We start from the raw sequence: 26,684 nt of genomic DNA, 5'->3' as shown, positions 1-26,684 counted from the left end.
AGACCTCTACATTGGAGAGACCAAACAGCCACTTCACAAGCGCATGGCACAACATAGAAGAGCCACCTCCACAGGACAAGACTCAGCAGTTCATCTGCATCTAGAAGACAAAGGTCACTCTTTCGAGGATGCCAACGTTCACATTTTGGACAGAGAGGACAGATGGTTTGAAAGAGGAGTGAAAGAAGCCATCTATGTCCACTGTGAGCGACCATCTTTGAACAGAGGCGGTGGTTTACAACACCAACTGTCTGCCATTTATAATCCAGTTTTGAGAACCCTCCCCAGACGCCTTAACGCCCACTCACATCCTGGGCCAGCTGACCTCAGGAAATCACATGATAGGGTGGGGCCAGGTTTCACAATGAGCTCACCCAAAACCCTGGCTGATTGTGACCCACACCCATTTTCACGCCTCGGCTCATGTGATTAGGTAGAGGATCATCAGGGGGGTCCTTTGTCCCTCTTTGGGGGGAAACTCCCACTAGGTTTAAATCTGGGACTCTCCACCATTTGACCCTAGAACTGAGGAAACTTCTCGGATGAGAGGTGAAACGTCTTCAAGCAACTTAAACAAGTCCAGACGCTTTTCTTTCCAAGCTCCTTAGACTATGATGACCTGGATGACTGAGAATCTTCATATTGAAAACACCACAAGGACACAACCACACAGTGCATGACACAAAGCATCAGTGTAAAATCTGAAACAAATGCTTCATGGTGGATCTTTGCAGATTTTAAAACTGAATCACTCATTTGACCAGAAAAGTCTCAGAAAAGTAGGATAAGACAACAAAAATGGGGTGCAGATTTGTTTTTATTGAGCCTGTAAAACATCGCTATTACTTCAACAATAAAGTACATTTACATTTGTAACTAAACTTCAAATGGGCGAATCATCATTCCCATCATTTATGTTAACTCTCTTAATTTTCTTGAAAACTAGGAAATCAACAGTAAGAATTTAACATACTAAATGATTACATTCTTGCTTTTACAAGTAAATACATGAGAACACACTCTGAGCAGCATCAGATTTCTACGAGTGTTACTTTGTTTGAACGACCACTGTTGGTTGAGACATGAAACCAGTTGCAACTGGTTGTGCAGGCAGCATCATCACTCCTGGCTGAAAAGTTGGAATAGGCTGCATGTTGACAACAGTGTTATTCTGTATGTTGATGACAGTCGGGGTTTTCTTGCGATGCCTTAACTCACGATGCATCTGACACCAGGAGCACCACTCACAGAAACAGGAAATTGCAATGTCCTTACAGAGAGAGCCCTGCAGAAAGAGAGTACAAGCATTACAGATGTGGTGTAATTCAGGTGGAGGAGCAGGTCATCTACCAACCAGAAGTTTGGTAGATCAATCCCTGGCTCTTCTGGTCCACATGTCACAATATCCTTGCAGCAGATACTGAGTATGTGTGTGAATGTTTGACAAAAAAACATTTAGGCATAGTTGAAATCAAATATGGATGTTTTTGATTCAGTGAGTGAGACTTGTAATTCCCACTAAGGCTACGTTCACACTGCAGGTCTTGATGCTCAATTCAGATTTTTTGATCAAATCCGATTTTTTTGTCTGCTCATTCACACTACAAATAAAATGTGACAGCAAACGTGCTCCAGTGTGAACGCTCAAAGCGGCCCGCATGCGCAAAAGAAGACGTCACACATAACGCGCTCTGTTTAGACCCAGAGCAAAAAAATATTGTTTGACTGATGGCCCTTAATATAAAGACTTCGGATTGTACATTTCCCAATTTTTGCTTTAAGTTATTGTGTTATTTACATAATAATGTAAATAACCTAATAATTATCCTTATTGCTGTTTTAGAGAGGAGCGGTGCTTCAAAGGATAGTTGCAGATTTCTGTCAGAATCTGCAGATTATACAGTACAAATAAAATGTTCACGTTGTCTTCCCAAGAGTTTCGCTGGATGGCCAGGCAGCGTTCACGATGTCTTCTCCGGCGGTGATAATTGGCGTCTGTCTTGTGTCAGTGACGTAAAAGACGGATTTAATGCGACATGACCGTTCAAACAGCAGTCGCTTTCTAAAACATCGGATATGTATCGGATTCAGTACCGCATACGAAAGTGACCCAGGTCGAATTTGTTCAGTGTCATCATCTCACGGTTCATACCTTGATGCCATATCTGTTTCGCATGGCAGCTCTTACAGACAAAACTGCAGGAGGAACACAAACAGGTATCCCAAAGGCTGCTAATACACCAGAGCCACATATATCACATAAAGGGAGACAGTTGTTCTCTCCAAATCTTCCTGAAACAGTGCAGGCAAGACAGGGGCAGCACCAGAATCCATAGCAGCCTGAAAAACACAGAAACGCATCAACAAAGTTGTAACAAGTCTCAAAAGATGAAGGCAACACAAATCAGAACAACTTGTAGTCCTGAAAATACAAATATAATTTATGAGTCAATCATATTTAAATGGCTTCTTACAAGTACGTGCATCCTCAAAGCAGTCACAAAGACCACTGTCCCAGTCTGTCAAAGGTTTTTCTGCCATTGTATATTGAACTTCACCCACAGACACTGAACGATCACTCTGTGAAAGTCGAGAAGCAGAAAAAGCCAAATTAAATGAAATTCAAAATGTTAATTTTGAAGTTCTTTCTATCAAACTTGTTCACGAGACCTGAGACATTCAAATATTTGTAGCAATGGGAAAGTTTAAGTAGAGAAAAAAAGTATATGTTGTGGACACATGCACATAGATATGAAACCAAAGTGCATGTTAAGGATATTGTGGTCATTTTGTAAGTCGTCAGTTAAGCTTGATTAATATATCCATAATTCACAAGACATTTTATATATCAAGGTAAAAATTCTACAGCATTACAGAAAGACACCCCCAAACATCGATAATGAACAAGCATTTGGGGATGAAGGAAGAACAAGCTTTCTATACACATCCAAGTGACTTTAAAACAAACAGCAATACGTGGTTGACATATCTCAAAAGTAAACATCTGAACAGGATATGTAGACTGGTTTGGAAGTGAAAGTATATTACGCTTACAGTTCAGACAGTGTAATCTACTTTAACTGTCCACTACACCAGACAGCTTAGAATTTGGATGTGGTTTGCCTTCGGGAATACTAATAACACACATAACAGTTTACATAAACCTTAGATTTTTACAGTCACACCGTAATGATGACCTCTGTTTCTCCGACCACTAAGTTGATGTAAAATGAATTGAATGAAAACTGGAACATCTTACCTGCTATTGCTGGACACCCTTTGCGCACCTCTGAAACTTAATGAATAAAAGGATCCTTGGCTCTTTGGATAAGGAGTGTCAGTGGCATTTGGGCCAACACAAACAATGCTGCCAAGCCTGAAACTCTGGAAATGGAAACATGAAACTAAAAGTGACTTTCCATTATGTGGTAATTGCGGGGGCGATCGTGGCTCAAAGAGTTGGCAGTTCGTCTTGTAACCGGAAGGTTGCTGGTTTGAGCCCTGGCTCGGACAGTCTCGGTCGTTGTGTCCTTGGGCAAGACACTTCACCTACCGCCTACTGGTGTTGGCCAGAGGGGCCGATGGCGCGATATGGCAGCCTCGCTTCTGTCAGTCTGCCCCAGGGCAGCTGTGGCTACAACTGTAGCCTCCACCAGTGTATGAATGTGAGAGTGAATGAATAGTGGAATTGTAAAGTGCTATATAAATGCAATCCATTATTATTATTATTAATAACTGCATTCCAGGTGGTTTTTAAAGGAAAAGCAAAAACAACTGAAAAGGGTGCTTATTATAAAAGAGAGTCCTAAGTGCTAAAAGAAAAATAAACAGTTAAGTGTTTTTCAGTTGCTTTTTGGAACAGGAACTAATAATTATAATTATCATGTTTTTCTTAAGAATCCTCAAAATACCGATCTGTAACTTTGATACATATGTGACCACACCATGCCAGTGTTACACACGTAGGGAATTGATAAGAATTTAGCGATTCTTATTCCAACATTGATATCCCTCATTGATTAAAATCCTTATTGATTCTTGTCAATGGAAAATTGTATTTAGTAGTCAGTATAATCTTTTAATGATATAAGTTTGCATATGGTAGAATACTACATGTAATCATTTGTGTTTAGAAGTATATAGTTGGTGGCATATTGAAAGAATGTCTCATTCTAGGAGGTCTGTAACATTCCAGGGTGTTCTGGCGTTCACCCCCACATCCTAGGAGCATGGGAGAGGTCGTACCTTGTTTTATTGTTTTACGGTAGGATTAACGTAGCTATGTCAGTTTTAGTCTAAGTGCCTTCTTTACATATAGATGAACTGTTGGATTTTCCAGACCAGCAGGTTAAGGGAAGTCGTTTATGCGGTCTCACACACGCACACGCACACACACACACTCGTACACCTCCACATTCCAATGTAAGAAACAAACGCTCACTGAAGTATAAATAAAGACCGGGGCAGTTTCTCAGCACGAGTCTCAGTGCTGGAGGCTCGCCCTTGCTAGCAAGAAGTTCTGTGTGTTTCTCTTCTCTGAGTCTCTACTGAAGAAGTGTTTTAGAGTATACCTCTTAACAATTCTCATTTGCTCCAGTTTGAGAGTCACCACCATCTCTAAGTAGCATATCAACGACATTACATTCATGCAAACTAATTACACGGTGCGTGGTCAAATGTTTGTGAATGTTGTTTTCCCTCTTTGTTGTGATCAGTGTTGGGGTCATAACTCCAAAATAGAAAAGTAAAAAAGTTGTTACACATATTACACAGAACACTTTTCTTAAAAGTAGTGCAGTATGTTACTTATTACACCCATGAGAAAGCCATGTTGTACTACTCGTTGTTACTTTCCTGTTACTATGTAAAATGATTTGAAACACAGTGTCTCATAATTGTGTGGATGCCGTAGGCAAAAGTGGTAAGACTTTTGGTGCTCATAACTTCTATACTTTTTGAGATATTGAATTTTTTTTGCAATGTTTTTTGCCTATTTCTGCATATTATCAGTGGCCTCACTGATTTTCCTTGCCGGGTTGACCTGTGTTTTAGCTCAGTGAGATGAGCATCCGTTCTCGGAGTGGGAGGCCTGGGTTCAAATCCCGCTTATGGCAACATTTCTTTCAGTCAACAGTTAAACTTTTTTTAACTCTTTTTCAACACAAATTTAAGCTTTTTCACCCCTTTTCAGCACAATTTTCAGTTTTTTCACTACTTTTCAGCACAAATACCAGCTTTTTCAGCTGTTTTCAGCACAAACCTCTTTTCAGCAGAATTCTGCTCATTCAACTCTTTTCAGCAGAATTCTGCTCATTCAACTCTTTTCAGCAGAAATTTTGCTGATTGAACTCTTTTCAGCAAAATTTTCAGTTTTTTCTGCTGTTTTCAGAAAAAACCTATTTTCAGCAGAAATTCTGCTGATTCACCTCTTTTCTGCAAAGTTTTCAGCCTTTTCACCTCTTATCAGCACAATTCTCAGCCGCTTCTGCTCATTTCAGCACAATTGTCAGTCTCTCCACCACTTCTTTGTGAGAAAGAGTTTGGCGCAGTGAGATGAATAGCCGCCTACAGACCAGAAGGGCCAGGTTTGAATCCTGCTCAGGGCAACATTTTTTTTTTAACGTAGTATCTCTGCCAAGTCAGAATTACTGCAATTTCATAGTTTTTTTTTTTTAGGAAATCTGTTATGTTATAGTATTACTACTAAGTCATAGTATTTCTGCCAAATCATAGTCACTAGGGGGCTGACTGTTTACTAAGTGCATCAGTGTAAATAGGTCATCTCTTGTGTTGGAGTGCCCTCCTGTGGCGCCTTTTGGGTAGTGCCTTAGTAAACGTGAACCAAGCAAAAGCCTCTTTTCAGCAGAATTCTGCTCATTCACCTCTTTTCAGCAGAAATTCTGCTGATGGAACTCTTTTCAGCAGACTTTTCAGAATTTTCACCTCTTTTCTGCCCAAATTCTGCTTATTCACCTCTTCAGAAAAAATTTCAGCCTTTTCACCTCTTATCAGCACAATTCTCAGCAGCTTCTGCTCATCATTCAGCACAATTGTCAGTCTCTCCACCTCCGCTTTGTGAGAATGACTTTGGCTCAGTGAGATGAGTAGCTGCCTTGAGACCAGAAGGGCCAGGTTTGAATCCTGCTCAGGGCAACATTTTTTTCAACTTTTTCAGCTTTTTTCAGCAGACATCTTCAGCGTTAAGGAATCCACACAGCATTTTCGCAGGAAATGCAAATTTTTCTAGTTGCCAATTAACATTATAAACCTGTGGCTACAGCCCCACACACCAACACTAGTCCCTGTCCTAATGAGGACACACATGTTCTTTCTCTTAGTATTTAAGTATGAACGCAAAGCCGACAACACAAAGCAAAGATAAAAACCACCACGGAGAGACTTCAAAGCAATGATTCTACTTTATAACCATGATGATGAACGTTAGATAGAAAGCATTTACGTAGAAAGAGCTTAGAAAGAAAGTGCTTGTGTGAATGGGTGAATGAGGCAAACTGCGTAAAGCGCTTTGGAGAGCTCAGCTGCAGTAGAAAAACGATATATAAGAACCAGTCCATTTACCATAATCGTCCCACAACCTGGTCAAGGAATGGGCTCAGCCTCGACAAAGAACTTATTTTCAAAACTAGTTCCCCTCTTCCAGCTGTTTAACTTTATCCTTGAATGCTAACTGTTAAACATCAAGGATCACCCGAAAATTTGCAGTATTTAGGGGTTTTAAGGGTTTTCCCTCGAAACCTTAGACTTCCTTGCCACACTGATGAGCTTTGTCATTCCTCATATCAGGGTCTTTCATAAGGAGAACTATTCTAGTCAATGAGGAAACAGAAGTCTTTCAACAGTTTTAGTTGTGAAAACACTGATCAATGGGCAGATCTCTGCATCATGTTCTGGTTTGACCAGATCAAACATACTTCATGTCTCAGATGTAAATAGCTGCTGTTAGAACTTCAGGAACCAAGGATGAGTGAAAAAACTTGTCTTGGTGTACTTGCTGGTGTACTTCTCATGTATTTACTTGCAGACTTGCTGTTATTTGCCCTGTCGCAATGTTAGCTAAGTTGTGATCCTTTGAAACATGGTGCCACTGAGTCTGTGTAGTGGAAGTACTAATTCTTGAGACTTTTTTGGGTACATACATTTAAAACCTTCGTGAAGAGTCATTGGTGTAATATAAAGCGTGCAACTCAAGCCTCATCAAGGCACCAGCTTGGTTTTTACCATGATGAATCCAATGTAGCGCTGTCCGTCTCCATTAAGAGCAAGGGCAGCGTTGATGAAATCTGTAATTTCAATCAACAACTCATCTGAGAAGAAACAGTGCTATTGTTGCTGCATTGAGAACAGAGGCAATGAGACATAAGGTCTGGGTATGTACAGGAGTTCGACCTCTAAAAGGGAGTCTTTCTGTGCATTCCATTTCTTTTCTTTGGCAGTCACATGGATCAGTGGTAAGGTCTTGGATGTTAGCCTTGCACTGTACAGTGATGTACAGCTATAGAGGATGCGCCTGATAAATGAAGGACCATTCTTGCTTAGAAGCCTGGAAGATTAAGGTCTCATATTCAAGGATCCAGCTTAGTCCAAGGCCACATTGAAGAGGTGAAGAATATGTCCCTATGTCTGTGTCTGAAGACCTTTGCCAGGTCATCAGCTGGCAGTTTTGTGTAGCTGTAAATCTGACTTAGCTAATGTCTTCTGTATTTTCTTTAAAAGCCTGACAGCCTCAATTTCTGTCAGGAGTGAGGTCTGATCATCATCAGCGTAAGCATTCCAGATAACAAATTCCTTTGGTTCTGCTACTCTGGTTCTCCTGCTCGAACTTTTCTTAACCCATAGTTGACTGATTATTTGATCGTTTTGTTCAGGGTTTAGTTCTTTACATCAGTATTTATTGTAGCTTGAAGAGTTTCTCGTGTGCAGAGGTGTTAAAGAACTATATTCCTGGTGCACAGACGGTAACTGAAATGTTGACTATTGAAAACTGCCTGTTTCATTACTTGTGTTGGTCCACCATCTTGTGGTGTATTTAAGAACTGTTTTTAATATATTTTTGCATTCTTAGCACAATAAGGAGAATGCATTTCCTTAACAGGACTGTAGTGTGAATGTAGGGGTAGCTGTAGCTCAGGTAAGCAGTTCGATCTCCGTGTCCTCCAGTCTGCATGCCAAGTGTCCTTGACGAGATACTAATCCCAAGTTGCTCTCCGGTGCGTCCATTGGAATATGAATGCATGTGAATGTTAGATAGAAAGCACTTACATAGAAAGAGCATTTAAAAAGATTACTGGTGTGAATGGATGAATGAGGCAAGCTGTGTAAAGTGCTTTGAGTGCTCAGAGTAGAAAAGCATTATATAAGAACAAGTCCATGTGTGGGGCCTGTTGCTCTGACCTATGCAATACAAATATTTCTTATTTGCATTGTAATATCTTGTTGTTGTTTTTTTTGTTCCTGTTCTCAGAAATCACACCATGTCAAACCCTTGTACACAGTCACAGTGAAAATACAACTCGGAATAGCTTACATCGACAGTGAATTAGCATTACTTCCATAACAAGTTAGGACACACTCATATCCATACCAACATAGCATATTCAGCATAGAACAGACAAGTGTTTTATAGACCTGCAGGACATTTCCTAAAGGGTTGTTTATTGATAAAAATAAATTTAGAGTAATTTCAGACTAGGGATCAATATTGCTACTCTTCAACCAGCAGCATTCACAGACCGGGGTGAGGTGACTGACAGTTAACATCTTTTTAATATTTAATAGATACTAAGAATCATCACGAAAACACGCACGCACACACACGTTGGGTATTCATATCTTGTGGGGACATATAATTGACATAATGCTTTCCCTACCCCCTTACCCTAACCCTAACCATGAAAAATGAATGCCTAACCCTAACCCTTACCCAGTGGCGGTCCTAGCCTGTTTGGTGCCCTGGGCGAACACCCCCTCTGGCAACGACACAGGAAATCATTCCTGCCTGTGGCCATCTCACTCTACAACTCCTCCATCTAGTGGAGATATCATCTGAATTTCAGGAGCGGGACCACTTCACGCCCCCTCCGGCCTCAGGCCCCCTCCGGCCTCAGGCTATAAACCCCCCCCTTCTCCAATACCTTCTGTTTTCATTTTCATGCCCCACCCTGCCCCCCCTTTTCTTTCCTCTCTTCTCTTCTCCTCTCCTCTCTTTCTTTCCTCTATTTATTTCTCGTTAGTACATGGGGATCTGCCCGGCCCGAGAGCCGTTGCCAGTCCCCTTCAAGGCCTTCCCCAAACCGCAGCACTATTCACACTTCCTCATCCCCATTGTTACCAAGGATGTGGTCCCTGCTAGTGAAATACACTGTAAACACTGCAATAGTTACAGCCATTTTACACACACTCTTTTCTACTCTGTAATGTTCTTGTCAATTTTCTTGATATTTATTTATAATCACTTCTGTTCATTCTTGATATTTATAATTGAGTGATCTGTATATATTAGTGCTATTTCCTAAACGTGTAAAATCTGTAAGACAATGTATTGTTTGGAGTTGGTCTGTTACTGTTACTATTTTTAGTTCTATTTTTCTTCTTGGATCAAATGTAACCCTCATAATTTCCTTAGGGATTAATAAAGTATTCTGATTCTGATTATTTCAGGATGAGCTGCCGTTATCCAATGACACACCTGCTTACCTGCATCTTTTGCTCATTTCTCCTCCTCTTCTTTTCTCTAAACTGAGGACCTGATGGCTTTGAACTTTTCTTGTCCATCTTCCATTGGTTTTAATTTTGCACTCCAGTATGAACACCCATCCCTCAACCCGAGGATCACCACAACATAACCTAATAGACCTACACCTTAGTTCACAGATTCACTTTGTCTAAGGTTTATTTCTGGGATTTCGCATAACCCAGGATTCAAATCATGAATACATAATGGGCTTGGATTTACAACATTATGAATGAAATGTGCTCTATTTTGTAGCAGGGTTAGTTTGATGCTTTTTCGTTCTTTTTCCAGATTCAGTCTTTTGTGTTCTGCTAACCTGTATTTATTTATTTATTTATTGTTGTAGCAGGAACTCTGAGCTCTTGTCTTTGTTTAAATGGAAATAATTTGGACAGACTGCATGACATCAAACATCAGTATAAAGTCTGAAAGAAAAGTTTTATGATGGACTTTTGCCATAGTTGGCTACAAAAATGAGCCCTGAAACTTTGGTTTCATCTTTGTATCTGATTTCGTCATTTTACTATTTTTTACCAAATGAATCTCAGAACTATAGTGAATCACCAACTCTCACTATCATCATCATTTCTCAAAATATAACTGTTAAAGGAAAAAATATTGAGGATTATTAGGAAAATAATACAAATAATTGATCATACAATTCAATTAAAAATTATTAGAGGCTCTGATTTCACTGATAAATACATTAAAGCTAACTCAGAGCAGTGCCACTGTGAGTACATAACACCTCCTGGGTTAAGCAACAAAACCAGCTGTGGGTGGTTGTGCAGACACCATCACCGCTGGTAGCTGGGCAACTGGAACAGGCTGCATGTTGTAAACAGTGTTGTTCTCTATAGTGATTACAGTCGGGGTTTTCTTGCGATGCTTTAACTCACGATGCATCTGACACCAGGAGCATAAGGCACAGAAACAGGAAACTGCAATGTCCTTACAGAGAGAGCCCTGCAGAAAGAGAATACAAGCATTACTTTGCTTTTTCTTTCCACTTTTAGTTCAGAGTATGTCATCGTCTTGCGCTTTATACCTTGATGCCATATCTGTTTCGCATGGCAGCCCTTACAGACAAAACTGCTGGTGGAACACAGAGGGGTATCCCACAGGCTGCTAATGCAGCAGAACCAAGTATGTCACATAAAGGGAGACAGTAGTTCTCTCCAAATCTTCCTGAAACGGTGCAGGCGAGGCAGGGGCCGCACCAGAATCCATAGCAACCTGAAAAACACAGAAACACGTCAATAAAGTGGTAACAAGTCTCAAAAGATGAAGACGATACAAATGAGAAAAAAACCTGTAGTCCTGAAAACACAAATACAATTTATGAGTCAATCAACTTTAACTGGCTTCTTACAAGTATGTGCATCCTCAAAGCAGTCACAAAGACCACTGTCCCAGTCTGTCAAGGGTTTCTCTGCCATTATGTGCCAAGATGCTATAGGATTGCTCTGTGAAAGTAGAGGAGCGGGTAAACCAAAGTTAAAGAAATGCATCTGCAGAAAGAACCGTCTGTTGTGTAGGACATCTAGGCAGTAGATGATCAGATTAGATTCTGGAGCACCTTGTAGCGAAGCTTGTTCATCAGAAACCTTAAATTCTTAAAATATTTGTTCCAGCGATCGCTAAGATTAACTACGAAAAATAGAAAGAAGAACACTGTACTGTATGTTGGCTACAATTCAAATATATATACATGTAAAAAAAAAAGCTTTCTACCTCAGAAAATTACATAGTTCCTTCGATTAGAAGCAGCATCTTTTTATGGTTGAATAAACACAAACAAACTGAAACTATAGGCTCGGAGAAATGAAATGAAAAGTGCATTGTCTGTAATTCTTCAGTTAAATCTGATTTATACATCCTTGATTCCAAAGACTAAGATTGAGCTTTAAAAACGCAACAGGGTCAGACAGAAAAACACCAGAAACACCACGAGGTAAAACACTGACTTTCCTAAAACATCCAAGTTCATTTTAAACAGTCACGAGGTTGAGAGTACAGTTCAATATAACCTGACCTCTACACAAGACAGCTTACAGTCTGCAGCCCTGCATATAATTCACCTTTGCAGATAAACAGTTACCAATACAGAGAGTCAATAATAAACAGGAAAAAAAACACTCATCTCTTTCTAAGAATGTATCAATTTACATAAATTTACTTACATTTTATTCCCTCTGTCATCACATCTCCTACAGCGTTATACATCCAGTATTACACCGTGAACCATAAAGGAATCACACTAAACGATAGATGATGTAAAATTCATTGTAGAAAAGTGGAAGGTCTTACCTGGTCTTGCTGGACTCCCTGTGTGCACCTGTGATAAGGAATATAGGAAAGGATGTACCTTGTAATGGGAGTGGCTTAGAGTTGCCATTGGCTTGACACAAAAATGCTGCAAAACCTGAAACTATAGAAACAGAGAAAGGTGTTACGGCCGAGAGGGCCCGGCTGTGGGTGTGGACTCAAATGCAGACACAGAGGGAGGCAAATGGGCGTGAACACAGTGCTTTATTTACAAGTGTCTAGTGAAATTACACAACAGGAGACTATGAATGCTATGAATTATGAAATGCTATGAACTGTGAACTGTGAGGCCAAACTGTGAACATGAAACTGAGTGCTATGGCTAGGTGCTGGACTTCACGGATGGAAAAAAGGGGCAGCGGCTTGGATGGAGGTACGCAGTCACTATAATGAGAAGAGACAAGTAGTCAGTGGCAGTCCAGTGAATCACAGCTGCAGGATTAGGCTATGGAGGTTAGGGCTTACGCGTTGCAGGTTTAAAGTGTCATGCAAGGAAGGGGTGTCCAGGGGGTTCCGGGTGAGGAGTGTCCAGAGAGGATCCAGAATATGCGTGGAGTGAGGGACTTGGCAGGGAGGCAGGCAGGTGTAGTCCGATGGTGGAGAGGAAGAAACCAGATGACAGAACCAGCGTCCAGGCGGAGATGAGAGTAGTTCGGGAAACGTGACTGCCAGGTGGGTCATGGGTTAGCAGAAGATCTGGCAGAGGTCTGTTGTGAATGCTGGTCTTATATGCAGGTGACTTGATTGGAACCAGGTGTGGAAGCTGATTGGAGTCTCTGCCTGAAGGTAAAACCCAGCGGAGTGGAAAAACCCCGTGCTCACCCGGACCATGACAAAAGGAAATCAAAAGATCATGCCCAGAAGTTCCTCTATATTTTTAATGAACTTTTCTCTTTGTGTTTTAAGTGCGTTCAAGTTCATTTTAAACATACAAACAAATGCAACATCTATATGTCTGTTGAAGATAAATGTCAAAAAACATACACATATAAATTTACTTTAAAACAAAGTTTCCTTTTATTGTTGTTGTGTTTCTTAAAAAAACAAATGGAAACTGCTGATAATAGTCATGATCATGTTCTAGTCTCAGGTGACTTAGATGTGACTGTTAACGTACACAGGTACGTTAAATTTTTCCAGATTTTTTTAGGGGTCTGATAGTTTGAATAAAGACATTTAGCTGTCATATCAAAAGCAGCGTCAGCTTTGTAATTCAAGTAGAGAATCAACAGTTTCTTTATTCATTCATGTATTTATGTCATGGTCCTGCGGCCATGACTCAGTGACTTTGTGTTTGTGTTCCTTATTGTTATTATTCTCTTTATTATTCTTGGGCTGTTTTGGGATGGTTTGTGTTTTGGGATTTTAGATACTGGGTTTTGGGTTTGTGCTCCCTCTATTGGTCCCTGGTGTTAGTGTTCCCCTGTCTCGTCAGGTTAATCAGGTCCAGCTGTGTCTCCCACCTGTGTGTGATTTCCCAGTGTCTCTTTGTGTACTTATAGTGTGTGTTTTCCTCTGCTCCTCGTCGCGTCGTCTGTGTTCATCCTCTGTGTTACCCTGCGTACTCTGCATTTCTCCGTGAATCCCCTGCGTGCTCTCCCTGCTGTTCTCCCTTCATGTTCAGGTTTGCCACTCCCTTTGTGTAGTTTCTCCCAGTTTAGTTCATCCTTAGTTCTGTTTGCCATCTCCACTTTATGTTCAGTATTGTCAATAAATCACCTTCACATCTGAGTAAGTGCTGCATCTGAGTCCTCCTTTCCACTCTTCACACGGCCGCTGCCCCGGACCGTGACAGTACGACGCGACCACAAGATGGACCCAGCAGCGCTTAATCCGTCCAGGGAGATACGGGAGACGCTCATCGATGCCACACAGGAGCTGATCGACCTGTGGCTGGAAAGCCCGGGTGGCACGTCCCAGCGCGCTATAGAGAGGCGGCTACAGCGTCTGGTGACTGGTCTCCCATGGCTTCTGGACTCGCTCTGTTCGTGGGAGCGGGAGTTTCTCCTTTTGGACCTTGGACTTCACCCCCCGTCTGCATTTACTTTCGAGCAGCCCGAGGCGGTGAGTGAGCGGGATGCATTGGCTTCCCCAGATTCCGGGACTTTGTTTTCTGGGGCTATTCAGAGCGGGATGGGAGACTGTACGGGTCGCTTACCTACCTTCGTGGTAACAGATCCTTCGCAAGTGGGCGTGTACAAACCCTCTGGAAAACCGACAGACTCTGTCTCTGCCGCTCCCTCCGAGCCAGGACTGTATCGCCATTCTCCAGCTCAGTTCTGTGTCCAGCCACAAGCTTTCAGGTCTGCAGCTCAACCGTTAGCCTCCCTACGGACACAATTACCTGCTACTGCCACGCCTCAGCCTCGGCTTCAGCCTCGCCTGATTCTGGTCCAGCTTCATCCTCACCTGGCCCAGCTTCAGCTACAGCTTCATCATCGCCTGGCCCGGCTTCATCCTCGCCTGATTCTGGTCCAGCTTCATCCTCACCTGGCCCAGCTTCAGCTACAGCGTCAGCTTCGCCTGGCCCAGCTTCAGCTACAGCTTCATCCTCGCCCGGCCCGGCTTCAGCTACAGCTTCTTCATCGCCTGGTCCGGCTTCATCCTCGCCTGGCCCGGTTTCATCCACGCCTGGCCCGGTTTCATCCACGCCTGGCCCGGTTTCATCTCCAGCTTCAGCCTCGCCTGGTCCGGCTTCAGCATCGCCTGGTCCAGCCTTCGTGTCTGCATCCTCGTCTGGTCCAGCCTTCGTGTCTGCATCCTCGTCTGGTCCAGCCTTCGTGTCTGCATCTTCGTCTGGTCCAGCCTTCGTGTCTGCAGCATCCGCACCATCGCCTGCAGCAGCGTCTTCAGCATCCGCACCATCGCCTGCAGCAGCGTCTTCAGCATCTTCGCCCGCTGCGGCCCCGGCTTCCGTGCCTTCAGCCTCGCCTGGCCCAGCCTCGTTTGGGTCTGGAGCTAAACGGCCGTTTTCTAGACCGCTGGCTAGGCTACTGGCCGGGCGCCGTCGCCTGACTGGCCGCCGTTGCCTTCCGCACGGTCGGCCCCCTGAACTTTTTGCGCTCCGTCACGGCCTTCTTCGTGGACGGCCTCCCGAACTCTTTACGCGCCGCCACGGCCTTCTTCGTGGCCGGCCGCCTGAACTGTGCTTCGGACTCTGCTCCCCTGTGAGTTTTGTGAACGTTTGTTTGGGACTCTGGGGTCTTCGTTTTGGTCATGGCCCGGTCCCTCCGTCCTGGGCCCCCTGCCGCCCGCCCGGGTCTGGTGGTGTGTTTCTGTGGCTGTCAGGGGCCAGCCCTTGAGGGGGGGGTACTGTCATGTTCCTGCGGCCATGACTCAGTGACTTTGTGTTTGTGTTCCTTATTGTTATTATTCTCTTTATTATTCTTGGGCTGTTTTGGGATGGTTTGTGTTTTGGGATTTTAGATACTGGGTTTTTGGTTTGTGCTCCCTCTATTGGTCCCTGGTGTTAGTGTTCCCCTGTCTCGTCAGGTTAATCAGGTCCAGCTGTGTCTCCCACCTGTGTGTGATTTCCCAGTGTCTCTTTGTGTACTTATAGTGTGTGTTTTCCTCTGCTCCTCGTCGCGTCGTCTGTGTTCATCCTCTGTGTTACCCTGCGTACTCTGCATTTCTCCGTGAATCCCCTGCGTGCTCTCCCTGCTGTTCTCCCTTCATGTTCAGGTTTGCCACTCCCTTTGTGTAGTTTCTCCCAGTTTAGTTCATCCTTAGTTCTGTTTGCCATCTCCACTTTATGTTCAGTATTGTCAATAAATCACCTTCACATCTGAGTAAGTGCTGCATCTGAGTCCTCCTTTCCACTCTTCACACGGCCGCTGCCCCGGACCGTGACAATTTATTTATTTTGAAATTTAGTGTTCCTTGATCTGGGACAAAGGAACACACACACACACACACACACACACACACACACACACATATATATATATATATATATATATATATATATATATATATATATATATATATATATATATATATATATATATATATATATATATATATATTAGGGGTGCAACGATATTCGTATCGATATTGAACCGTTCGATACACTGCTTTCGGTTCGGTACGCATATGTATCGAACAATACAACATTTGTAATTTATTTTATCAACTTTCCTTCTGACGATGCTGTCTGTGTTGAGCGCTCAGTGAATCTGCGTTCGACTGCTCCGCCTAGGGTCGACAGTGCAGCCTAGGCGGAGTAGTCGAACGCAGATTCACTGAGCGCTCAACACAGACAGCATCGTCGGAAGGAAGAGCGCAGGGCAAGCTAGCGAGACAGAAGTTAAGCTCTCCTTGCAACATGGACCTCCCCCACCCTCATTCAGATCTGGCGTTTGGAATTATTTTGGTTTTCATGTGACGTATGACGCTGAAGGTAAGCGAGTCATGGACTAAAGTAAAACAGTATGTTGGATGTGCCATGCAATGCTCAATTACATGGGTGGGAGCTAGTGTGTTAGCGCAGTTAGCTCGTTAACGTGTTGGCCGTCTAGCCCCATGCACGGGGCGATCGGCGGTAGCTCGTTAACGGAGATTTGCCGTGTTGTGGCGTTAACGTCATTTCAACAAGATTAACCTGAAAGCACTAGTGGGAACACAACGAATATGACTGCACATTTACGCCGACATCATCCTAGTGCAAAGACAAAAACAACAAGCATGCTACTAACTTTAGCCGAGTCATTTAGACAGCTGTTTAATATGCTGCTGAGAATATAGCCCAGAAGAAGCGGATAGTATAGCTTTTATTTTGGAAAGAGACATTTCTCTGTAATAAACTCTCTTTTCCAAAGATGAGTGATTCCTCAATCAGATACAGGGCTCGCAATATCGCTAGCCCGACGTCCCGGGGCTAGCGATTTTTTCAGTCGGGGTACCAAAATCTATCTCTGCCCTGCCCGTCAGGCTATTATAGGAAGGAAAAATATGTGTCAATGCTTTTGCATTCTTTCGGAAATGTAGCTGGGTAATTATATCATTGGCATCGGTGAGCCACTGTCAATATGTGACATATTGAAATCGTGTTTGAATTTGCGCTTGTTTTTTTGCTTTCACTTTGCAATCGCGTGAACTGTGTATAGAGAGCGACAGCACTGATCTGTGAGTGATGATAATTTGTGCACCAATTCCTCTGACATCGTCTTATTAATTGTTAGCTTACTATGCAAACATGAGCTGCTTCCAGCTACACTGCAACAGGTTTAAGCTGCTGAGGGTTTTACTTGAGTATTTTCTCTTCACTCACCATTTTCACTCTCTTAGTTTTGATATAACTTTTTACTTATTAGTTATCATTCAAAAACACCCAGAGGCGGTCAAGTGGGAGTGACTGTTCTTACAGACACTGGGAAAGTGTGCACGAGTTGAAGAAGAGCTGTCTAAAACTGACAGTGGCACTACGAAATGTGCAATGACTGCATTAAACAAAGAAGGAAAATGGAGCGCTGATGATTGTAACAACACAAAACCTTTCTTTTGCTATGATGGTGAGATTTCTAAATAAGGTCTTTGTCAGCATTCTTACTTAATTAATTTTAGAATTTTAAGTAAGATGCCATATTGAAATGAAGAAAGCAAAGCAATGAAGTAAAGTAAGAAAAGTAAAGATGATACGGGGAAAATGTTAAAGTCAAAACGTAAAGCCTAACTCGTACTTTTTCTTCTGTTTGTTTTTTTGTGCCCTGTTTTGTTTCGCCTCACATTTTAATGTCGTTCTTACTGAAGCCCGATGTCCTCAGATTCAACCAAACATCTGTGTTTACTCATGGCAGAAATGTTGATCCCGATCAAAGAAAGCAAATAACGGGATGAGGCCTGAAATTACTGCAGAGTGCACCTTTGACCTGGTCTCCATCATGAACATGGAACAGCAGGAACTGGTGAAGGAGGCAGCCAAGAACACCAACACATCTGGCTGGGACTGTGCTACAGCTGTGCTCTTGATCTCTGGTTCTGGGTCAGTGATCAGCTTCTCTGCTATGATAACTGGACCAATGAGACAGAGACTGGACAGTTTGACATGTCTGTAGAAGCAAGTAGGAGAAGACGAGTGGTCCAAGAAAAAAGATGAAGAGTTAAACTTCATCTATTCTTTCTGACAGGCTTACCGGTGATAGACCTTATATTTCTAGCAAGTCTGGAAAAATACAATATTGTTGCATCGTCCAGGCTACAAACAATAATAACTTTTCTTTTGTGTTTATTCTCCGTTTACTTCTTTGAACACTGTTATATATTTATTACAGGATGACCACACTAGTATAAAACACCTCACTACACATAAGATGTGTATTATTGGGAAATTATACTTAAATATTGATCTATATAACATTGATAAGAATGAGTGTTTTTCCTTGTGACACTTTGTGTTTGCAGACCAACATGAAAAACTGCAGCGACCCAACCAGTCACTACGAGATTTTAATCTTCTTTGCATCCAGTTTCATCCAGCGAGAACCAACAAAGTCTAATAACAATATGTGCATGATGAAGTTACAAACCTTAATATAATTCTGTTCGTATGTTTTTAATGACTATTCGGTGTGGACCACATTTTTCTACAGTCATGTTTCAGTGTTTTTCTCTGAGCGGTGTGACATTCAGTGTTGTCTCCATCGATGTGGGATGTGCCAGCCTTTGTGGCTGGTCTCCTGTCCCTCTTATTCAAGGTAAGTGATGGAACAAACACTTGGTTTCTTTTTCATTTGCTATAAAAATGATTTGTAAACAACTGTAAAGGAGCCAGCACCCTGTGTTCACCTTTATGGGTTTATTAATCGCTCAGGGACACTTTCACTCTCAGCACCCACGGCAGCCAGTTCTGCAGTCAGCTGCACCCTCCCCCTCCATCTCCGGTCTGTGACATCACTGAAAAGGGGGAAAACCTCATCATAAATCATCCCCACCTGACCCACCAACCTCCCTGGCACCACCCGTCCCCTGCAGTTGATCCAGGGACCACACCTCCACCACAATTAGATTTACTGATCACTGCAAACTTTGATATAAATCTACTAGAATTTGACACATCACAGATAGTCACACACTTGAGTATTATCACTGGCTCACGTGGCTGACATCCACCAGCTGTGTGTGCTTTTTAAATAGGAAAAAAGGGATTCGTGGGAGTAAAAGTTTCAGTTCATCTTCATAAAGTACACTGATAGAAAGCAGATGTCAAATGCTGCATCTTTAGAGTAGCTATAAATAACCATATGATATGAATCTCACCTTCAAAGTGGATGAAAGGCATTATGTTGACAGATAATTTGAATTTATTGAAATGTTTTTGTTTTTTAAATGTGCAATAGCTGCACATTTCCTGGTCCGGTTTTGAATTTAAGATCGGCCTGTCGTCTTTCCTGTTTTCCATGGCTTCATCTAGATTAGATTGTGAATGACTGACTTCTGTTTTGAATGTTCAAATACATAATACAGAATCCTCTTGTTAGAGCTGAATGTTTCATTCAATGACCCAGAATAAGAACAGATCAGAGTGAAGCAGGGACAGAGGAACAACCTGACGTAAGTAGAAACTTTGTAGTGTAATTTGACATTATTGGCTCAGAATAGAGGTTAAAATGTATTTCTTTAGAGATTGATATTAATGTATTTTCACATATTAAATGTAGAGCCCATGTTTTATTCTTGTTTGCTGTCACAGGGGGTGGCTATAATGACAGAAACAAAAATAGCAATATAAGGCAGTGATAAAATAGTCCTGCAGTAAAACAGTTTGTGTTAAAACGGCTGTTCCAAGCTGTGAAATTGCAAAACAAAACAAAAAGTCTCAGCTTCTTGTTTATTTTCCTTGTTTAGTTGCATTTTTATCATCTGCACATTTCCCTCCTTTGTTATTGCTAGCCGTCCTTCTATTGAGCTTTCTTAGACAAAGCAGTGAAACCATATTAACTTTGACAATTGTCTTTTCTCCACTTCTAAAAACAACAACAATTTTAAAAAAACTAACCACACACTGAAATACTGGGTCTATCAAACAGAGCAAAGATGCACTGGAGACCTTTTCTGCTCATTCTAATGGGTAAGTAGATCATTTTACTGGAAAAACTACAAAATAATTCACTTCAGATTAGTGCACTGTTACTGTGTAATCACTAAAAGCACTGAAACTACTCGTTTTAGGCATGTGTTGCTTTCTTTATGTGATGTCTTCCCTCCTGATTTAACTTTCTTAACAACTTCTCTGACATCATTACGTTTATACATTTATGAAGGTGTATATTTGTTTTTTTCTTTTTAGGTCAGTGTTCCTTGTTTTCATGCCAGCGCTATAAGTACTATTTTATTAAAGAGCCTAAAACATGGGACGAAGCTCAGAGCTACTGTAGAGAAGGATATAAAGACCTGGCCACATTGCCTGACGTGACATATAGGGAGACTCTGTATATAGATTCTACAGAGAATCAAGCAAACGCCTGGATTGGGCTGTACAGCATCTCAGGAAGAGAAAACAGGATGTGGCACTGGTCTCTGCCAGGAGTGGAGTTCCATGATAAAGAGATGAAATGGAAAGTAGGGGAACCTAATGATAAACCTGAACATCTTGAGAACTGTGGACGGATTAAAAGCCCTGATGGGCTGGTGGATGTTGGCTGTTCTAACAATCACGCTTTTGTCTGCTATAATGGTGAGAATAAGGCAATCATTAATTAATTAATTAAATAACTGTTCATATTTAAATATAATTCACCTCTAATGAATATGAAAAGAAGCACTGCTTTTTTTTTTTTTAGAGCAGAGCAGACTGTATGTTTCATTGATTTACTGCACCATCTTGTGGTGCCAAATGGTATTACACAAAATAACATAAAATTCAAATTCAAATTTTATTTGTCACATACACAGTCATACACAGTACGATATGCAGTGAAATGCTTAGACAACTGCTCGTGACCTAAAATAAAAGACTATGAAAAGGAAAGGAAATAAATTGTGTAAATTTAACTGGGAAAGAATAAAACTTCAGAGAACTGTTTCTCTGCCACACAGAGCAAAGACATCCTGAGCATGATGTCACAGCAGTGGGTATTCCCCTAACGTTGCTACAGAGAGTAAAACATGAACGTACTTTTACAATCATACTTCAGCTTTGGACTCTTTTTTAAGTCGCATTTTTTGTTAGTGGGTTGTTTCGACATGCAGTATGAATTATTGAGCTAGTCATTAATTATTGATCTTATTATTACAATACAGCACAATGAAAGGATCACAATTTTCAGTATTCCAGGTTAATATTTTCCAGTTTTCATGAAAAAAAACTATTGTCTGAGATCAAAAAATGTGCATTTCTTGTGACACTTTTTTCTCTTTATTCCACAGAACAAAACAAATCACTCCATTTGATTGACACAAAAAAAAAGTGGCGTGAGGCTCAGAGCTACTGCAGACAGCACCACACAGACCTGGCCAGTGGAGCAGAACAGTTAAAGGAAGCAGTCAGTAAATTATCTCGTAAACCACCATCATGGATCGGCCTGTTCAGAGACACCTGGAGGTGGTCAGATGGGAGTAATTCTTCTTACAGACACTGGGAAAGTGTGCATGAGTTGCCTGTAGAGCTGTCTAAAACTGACAGCGGCACCAGGAAGTGTGCGATGATTGCATTAAACAAAGAAGGAAAATGGAGCGCTGATGATTGTAACAACACAAAACCTTTCTTCTGCTATGATGGTGAGATTTGCAAAGATTCAGCTTTTACATCTGGTTTCTGTCAGTTTTCTTACTGAAGGAATAAATGTTAAAATAATTTTTTAAATCTTTCTTATTCTCACTGAAAGAAGTGTACATGAGGAACGCTGGTATAAGTTTCATCATCAAGCTAAATAACACAAACTACTATGGAGTTTTCTTCTGTTCTTATAAACGAACATCATGTGTTCTTTCATGACAGAAAAATGGATCCTGATCAATGAAAGCAAAAATTGGGACGACGCCTTAATTTACTGCAGAAAGCACCATGATGGCCTGGTCTCCATCACAAGCAGTGAACAGCAAGAATTGGTGAAGGAGAAAGCCAAGAATGCCACCACTCCGTATGTCTGGCTGGGACTGCGCTACAGCTGCGCTCTCGATCTGTGGTTCTGGGTCAATGACCAGCTTGCCTGCTATCAGAACTGGGCCAATGAGACAGACACTGGACATTGCAACCTGGCAGTAGCCATGGAGACAGGAGGAGAACATAAATGGTTCAAGAAAGATGATGGAGAGAAGTTTAACTTCATCTGTTCTCTGTGACTGGTTTTAAAAGCAGTGTAGCAGCCATGGGTTAAAAATGTGCCAATACTAGAAACAGATGACACATAACAATCATTTAAGTTGATCAGGCATAAAATTATGACCCCAGACATGTAAGGTGAATTACACTGATTATCTCTTCATCATAGAGCCTGTTAGTGGGTGGGATACATCAGGGACCAAGGCAACATTTGGTCCTCAAAGCTAATGTGTTAGAAGCTGTTTTTTATTTTTCAAACTGTAGAATGCTTTATTCCTAAATAAGTTTAAAAGCGATACGTACTGTAGAGTAAAATATACCACAGCATTTGTATGCTTATATAAACTTTCCATAATCTGACAAAGATACAAGATTTATAGTAATACTTATCCTGAGCAAGTAACAATTTTTTATTTAAAAAAAACAACATACAAAGAGAAACAAAAACCTTTGATTAAAGAAAGAAAAATAATAGCATGAGGCCTTAAAATAATGCAGAGTGCATGTTTGACCTGGTCTCCATCACAAACCTGGAACAGCAGGAACTGGTGAAGGAGGCAGCCAAGAACACCAACACAGCCCACGTCTGGCTGGGACTGTGCTACAGCTGTGCTCTTGATCTGTGGCTCTGGGTCAATGACCGGCTTTGTCTGCTATGAGAACTGGACCAATGAGACAGAGACCGACTGCAGCAACGGAGAAAGAAAAACAAGAGTTACAATCACAGCCTAAAAACACTGTTAAAAGTACGTTTTCTCTGTTTCCAGGCTAGAAACAAGCGACACATAACAACGATAGCATTTCTTTGTTTTTATTTTTCTTTTGAAGTTTATTTCTTTGTATTCTGTCACATATTTGTTACAAAATAGGAATCTGTTCTAGCTCAATAACTCTTCACCTGTTAGATAACATAAGGTGATGGCTTTGTAGTGTATACAGCAATTATAAGCTTATTTATTTTTATTATTATTTTATTAACCTTTATTTAACCAGGAAGATCCCATTGAGATTAAAAACCTCTTTTTCAAGGGAGACCTGGCCAAGATCGGCAGCAGCAGGTGTCTCACAGTTACAGAAATTACTCAAACACAGGCAGCAACAACACAAATGCAACAATAAGTGAAAGAATACAAATAAAATAAAATTCAAATAAAAATAAAATCTGCACGTACCTGAGTCTGGCACAAGGTAAGTCAAAATATATAATATCTAATATGTAAATAACTGTCTTAACCCCCCAAATGCAATGTTTATATATAATTATTTAAATTTAAGGACTTAAGTAAAATGTTTATTTTTATTTTTCTGACCCTGTTTAACAACGTTGTCAGATTTTCCTGTGAACTGGGAACACTGGTATAACTGATAATGAAATTTGAAACAAAAATATTAAACATTAAATATTTTTATTATTAGTGTCAGTAAAAAAGTGTGTATTGTTCAGGATTTTTTTAAGTAATTAAGAGAACACTAGATGGTTCACATGAGCCAACAATTTCACAGCAATTAAACATGTTCACATTTCCCATATGGTCTGTGCGACAGTGTAGAACCACCCCTCATTTCTTTACATTCTGCTTGGAAAATGGAAAATGGATGCAGTGATGTAGTGAAAAATTTACAAATAAAAATGGAAACGCAGCAGCTGAGGCAAAAAGAGTTTGTGCAATTTTTATAAGCTTTAAACCAGCATGTTGATTCTTCAGAACCAGACATGATGGTCAACACAAATTATACATTTTGTGTATATTTTTATTCACAGGTGATCATTTTTCATTTAGTATAGTACAATATTTAACATATTTTTTGATTTCCCAAAAAATGATTTATTTAGCACAATATAGTGGGCTACATACTGAACTCAGTATCACACTATTGGTCTCATTAATATACACATCCTGGTTCCTGTGCCAAATCATTGACGGATGTTTTCTCTGATTTCTTAATGACGTGACCTTCAGTTACTTTGTATCTGCTGTAGTCGTTGTAGCTTGAATCAAATTTGTTGAGGGCACCTTTGGGATGTTTTTTAGATTGAACAAATCCCTCCCTCTGTGCTCTTATGAAAGAGCACAGAGGGAGGGATTTGCTTTGGAAAAAACTGTATATTTGCCCAACATCTGTAAAGCAGTGGGTGTGATTTATTCTGCCTCCACCTTTCTGTTTGACTTTGCTCTTTTATTTAATCTCTTAGTGTTTCTGTGCAATGAGCAAAACAACAAGAACAACAGCAGCAGCGATGAAGTTTCATGCTTTTGTTTTCATTCTTCTCTTCATCTGCACGTACCTGAGTCTGGCACAAGGTAAGTCAAACAGAATGGACTGGATGCAGAACTCAACTGTGACATTTCCACTTAAATATCTACTTTTAACAGAATTCACAGAAATGTAACCATGCAGCTCTTCACAGTATCTTCTAAAAATCTGACTAAAAATATGCACCCATCTTTTGGTGGGGTTTTTTATGCCACATCTTGGGTTAACCACAGTTCCTGAAGCCTCATTCCTTTGTCTTTGTTTCTGAACACCTGTTGTTTTTTTTAGTGAGGGGATGTGGGAATAATACTGGACAGCACTGTCCACAACATTTCCAAGCGGGGTGGTTTATTTCTCCGTTACTCTCTAACTTTCTCTCCAGGCTCGTATGGCAAGTGCTGCCTCGGCTATGTTAACGACATAAAAAAGAAGAGAAACATCGTCGGTTACACTATGCAGGAACCGAACACTGTCTGCAACATGACAGCTGTTTTGTGAGTATACAGTGTAAGATCCTTCACTTCTGACTGGTTTTGTTTTCCTGCACTGTCAAATTCCAGCATAATTAATAAGCACAGACTGACGGAAAAAGAAAAACCCAATTTAGGAAGTGCATGATCGACATTTAATGAAGTGTGTGAGCTTCTAAAATAAGCTTGAGAACTTTAAATAATGATACTCACATATGTAGGTTTCAGATGAAAAAGAAGTCCAAACCTGTGTGTGCCAATCCAGACGATGATTGGGTCCAGAGGGAGATGAAGAGGCTGGATCCATCAATGCTGCATTAGGTAAAAAGATACATACCATGCTCTCCCAATGTCATACACTCTCAGAGGCTATGTACATTAACCATAATACACACCGCCTCTTTACAGAACGAGAAAAAGCAGAAGAGGGGACAGTGGACATCTTTATCTAGCTGTCCGAGATCGGATATCATCTTTAGTCATGTACACAGTTTACTAATACAGAAATATGTTGTATACTTAATGTTAGAGCCAGTATAAGTAAAATAATTTATGTGAACCATCTATGATACTATTCAACTGTGTGTGTATGTGAGAAAAATGTATCCTTAACATGCTGTTAACAGATAAGTTGAGGTTTTTTAAAAATATACACAGATTTGCTAGAGTTGGACTTTGTGTTTTTCTTTTGCAAATAAAGAGCAAAACCAAACAGAACCTTTGGTTTGTATACTGCAACTTGATGATAGAAAATTAAAAACACTGCACTGCAACAGCATCCTTGAGATGTGCTTGAAAGGGAAATTTGTACAACCAAGATATGCAGAACAGCATCTCTAAACACAACACATATGGAACTGTAGATGGCCTACAGCATGGATCCATCCATGTGCATCCATCGTGTCTTGTATCCGCAGTTCTGGCTGGTGGTGGGGGTGTAATGCTGTGGGGCACGGTTATTATAGTTAGCTAAAACTAAATACAAAATTAAAACTAGATGTAAAAACAAAACCCTGTAGTTAACTAAAAATTGAAATAAAATCTAAAAACGATTATGTGACCTTGGAAAACAGAAAAATAAAAAATAAAAACATGGGAGAAATATTTCCATTTTCAGTATTTGTAATATTGGTAAAAAAAAAAACATTATGAGCTGGTCTGATGAGGGATTGATGAATGTATTTACTGAGACTCTTAATGCCAACAACAGTGTAACTACTTTCAAAAAGTTCTGTATTTTTATTGTAATTTGTGCTGACTTTTGACATAAAGTATTTACAAATTAAACTAAACTAATTAAACCAAACACTTTTGAGCAAGAAATACTAAAAACAGTCATTTGAAAACAGAAACTATAAAAACTCTGGTGTTGTGGATATTTACTTCACTTTGGTACCAACTTACACTGCAGCATATTATTGAAACAGTAGATTGACATCATGGATGTAAAGCCAACAAATCTCCAGTAACTGTGTGATGCTGACATATCGATATGGACCAAAATCTCAGGGGAAGCTTTTAGCACCCTGCTGTGGCAGGTGAAGGCAAAATGGGGTCCAGTACTCCTAGAAACTATTGCAACAACAAAATCGTCTTCAGTGCAAATTTTTGACAGCTAATC

The 26,684-nt window shown here is 40.8% G+C and overlaps 4 protein-coding genes across 5 annotated transcripts; 2 read left to right on the top strand and 2 right to left on the bottom strand.

Moving 5' to 3' along the window:
- Nucleotides 1-805: 805 nt before the first annotated feature.
- On the bottom strand, nucleotides 806-3,376 carry LOC146689905 (placenta-specific gene 8 protein-like). The gene is made up of 4 exons (XM_085436519.1): nucleotides 3,260-3,376; nucleotides 2,475-2,580; nucleotides 2,153-2,340; nucleotides 806-1,285 (listed from the first exon to the last, which is right to left on the bottom strand). The coding sequence occupies exons 2-4, from the start codon at nucleotides 2,539-2,541 to the stop codon at nucleotides 1,049-1,051; spliced, it is 492 nt and encodes a 163-aa protein (XP_085292645.1). The 5' UTR covers nucleotides 2,542-2,580; nucleotides 3,260-3,376; the 3' UTR covers nucleotides 806-1,048.
- A 6,380-nt stretch (nucleotides 3,377-9,756) lies between these two features.
- LOC146689904 (cornifelin-like) lies at nucleotides 9,757-12,094 on the bottom strand. 2 transcript variants are annotated; one of them, XM_085436692.1, is made up of 4 exons: nucleotides 12,062-12,094; nucleotides 11,124-11,217; nucleotides 10,800-10,987; nucleotides 9,757-10,717 (listed from the first exon to the last, which is right to left on the bottom strand). In XM_085436692.1, exons 2-4 carry the CDS (start codon nucleotides 11,188-11,190, stop codon nucleotides 10,508-10,510), a joined length of 465 nt encoding a protein of 154 aa, XP_085292818.1. In that variant the 5' UTR covers nucleotides 11,191-11,217; nucleotides 12,062-12,094; the 3' UTR covers nucleotides 9,757-10,507. The 2 variants fall into 2 exon arrangements, with proteins under 2 accessions (XP_085292818.1, XP_085292819.1); XM_085436693.1 differs by lacking the exon at nucleotides 12,062-12,094 and adding an exon at nucleotides 11,935-12,051.
- A 7,642-nt stretch (nucleotides 12,095-19,736) lies between these two features.
- LOC146689903 (macrophage mannose receptor 1-like) lies at nucleotides 19,737-23,078 on the top strand. The gene is made up of 4 exons (XM_085436445.1): nucleotides 19,737-20,144; nucleotides 20,364-20,750; nucleotides 21,443-21,793; nucleotides 22,014-23,078. Exons 1-4 carry the CDS (start codon nucleotides 20,111-20,113, stop codon nucleotides 22,355-22,357), a joined length of 1,116 nt encoding a protein of 371 aa, XP_085292571.1. The 5' UTR covers nucleotides 19,737-20,110; the 3' UTR covers nucleotides 22,358-23,078.
- A 1,398-nt stretch (nucleotides 23,079-24,476) lies between these two features.
- LOC146689902 (C-C motif chemokine 20-like) lies at nucleotides 24,477-25,730 on the top strand. The gene is made up of 4 exons (XM_085436449.1): nucleotides 24,477-24,640; nucleotides 24,976-25,087; nucleotides 25,285-25,384; nucleotides 25,472-25,730. Exons 1-3 carry the CDS (start codon nucleotides 24,544-24,546, stop codon nucleotides 25,382-25,384), a joined length of 309 nt encoding a protein of 102 aa, XP_085292575.1. The 5' UTR covers nucleotides 24,477-24,543; the 3' UTR covers nucleotides 25,472-25,730.
- The last annotated feature ends 954 nt before the right edge of the window (nucleotides 25,731-26,684 follow it).

The sequence above is a fragment of the Copadichromis virginalis genome, linkage group LG17 (genome assembly GCF_057382275.1).
Source record: "Copadichromis virginalis isolate Kocher_CV1m ecotype Utaka linkage group LG17, C_Virginalis_male_GT1.1, whole genome shotgun sequence".
Lineage (NCBI taxonomy): Eukaryota > Metazoa > Chordata > Actinopteri > Cichliformes > Cichlidae > Copadichromis > Copadichromis virginalis.
The sequence above is the reverse complement of the archived record's forward strand: the minus strand, read 5'-3'. Positions and strand labels throughout refer to the sequence as shown.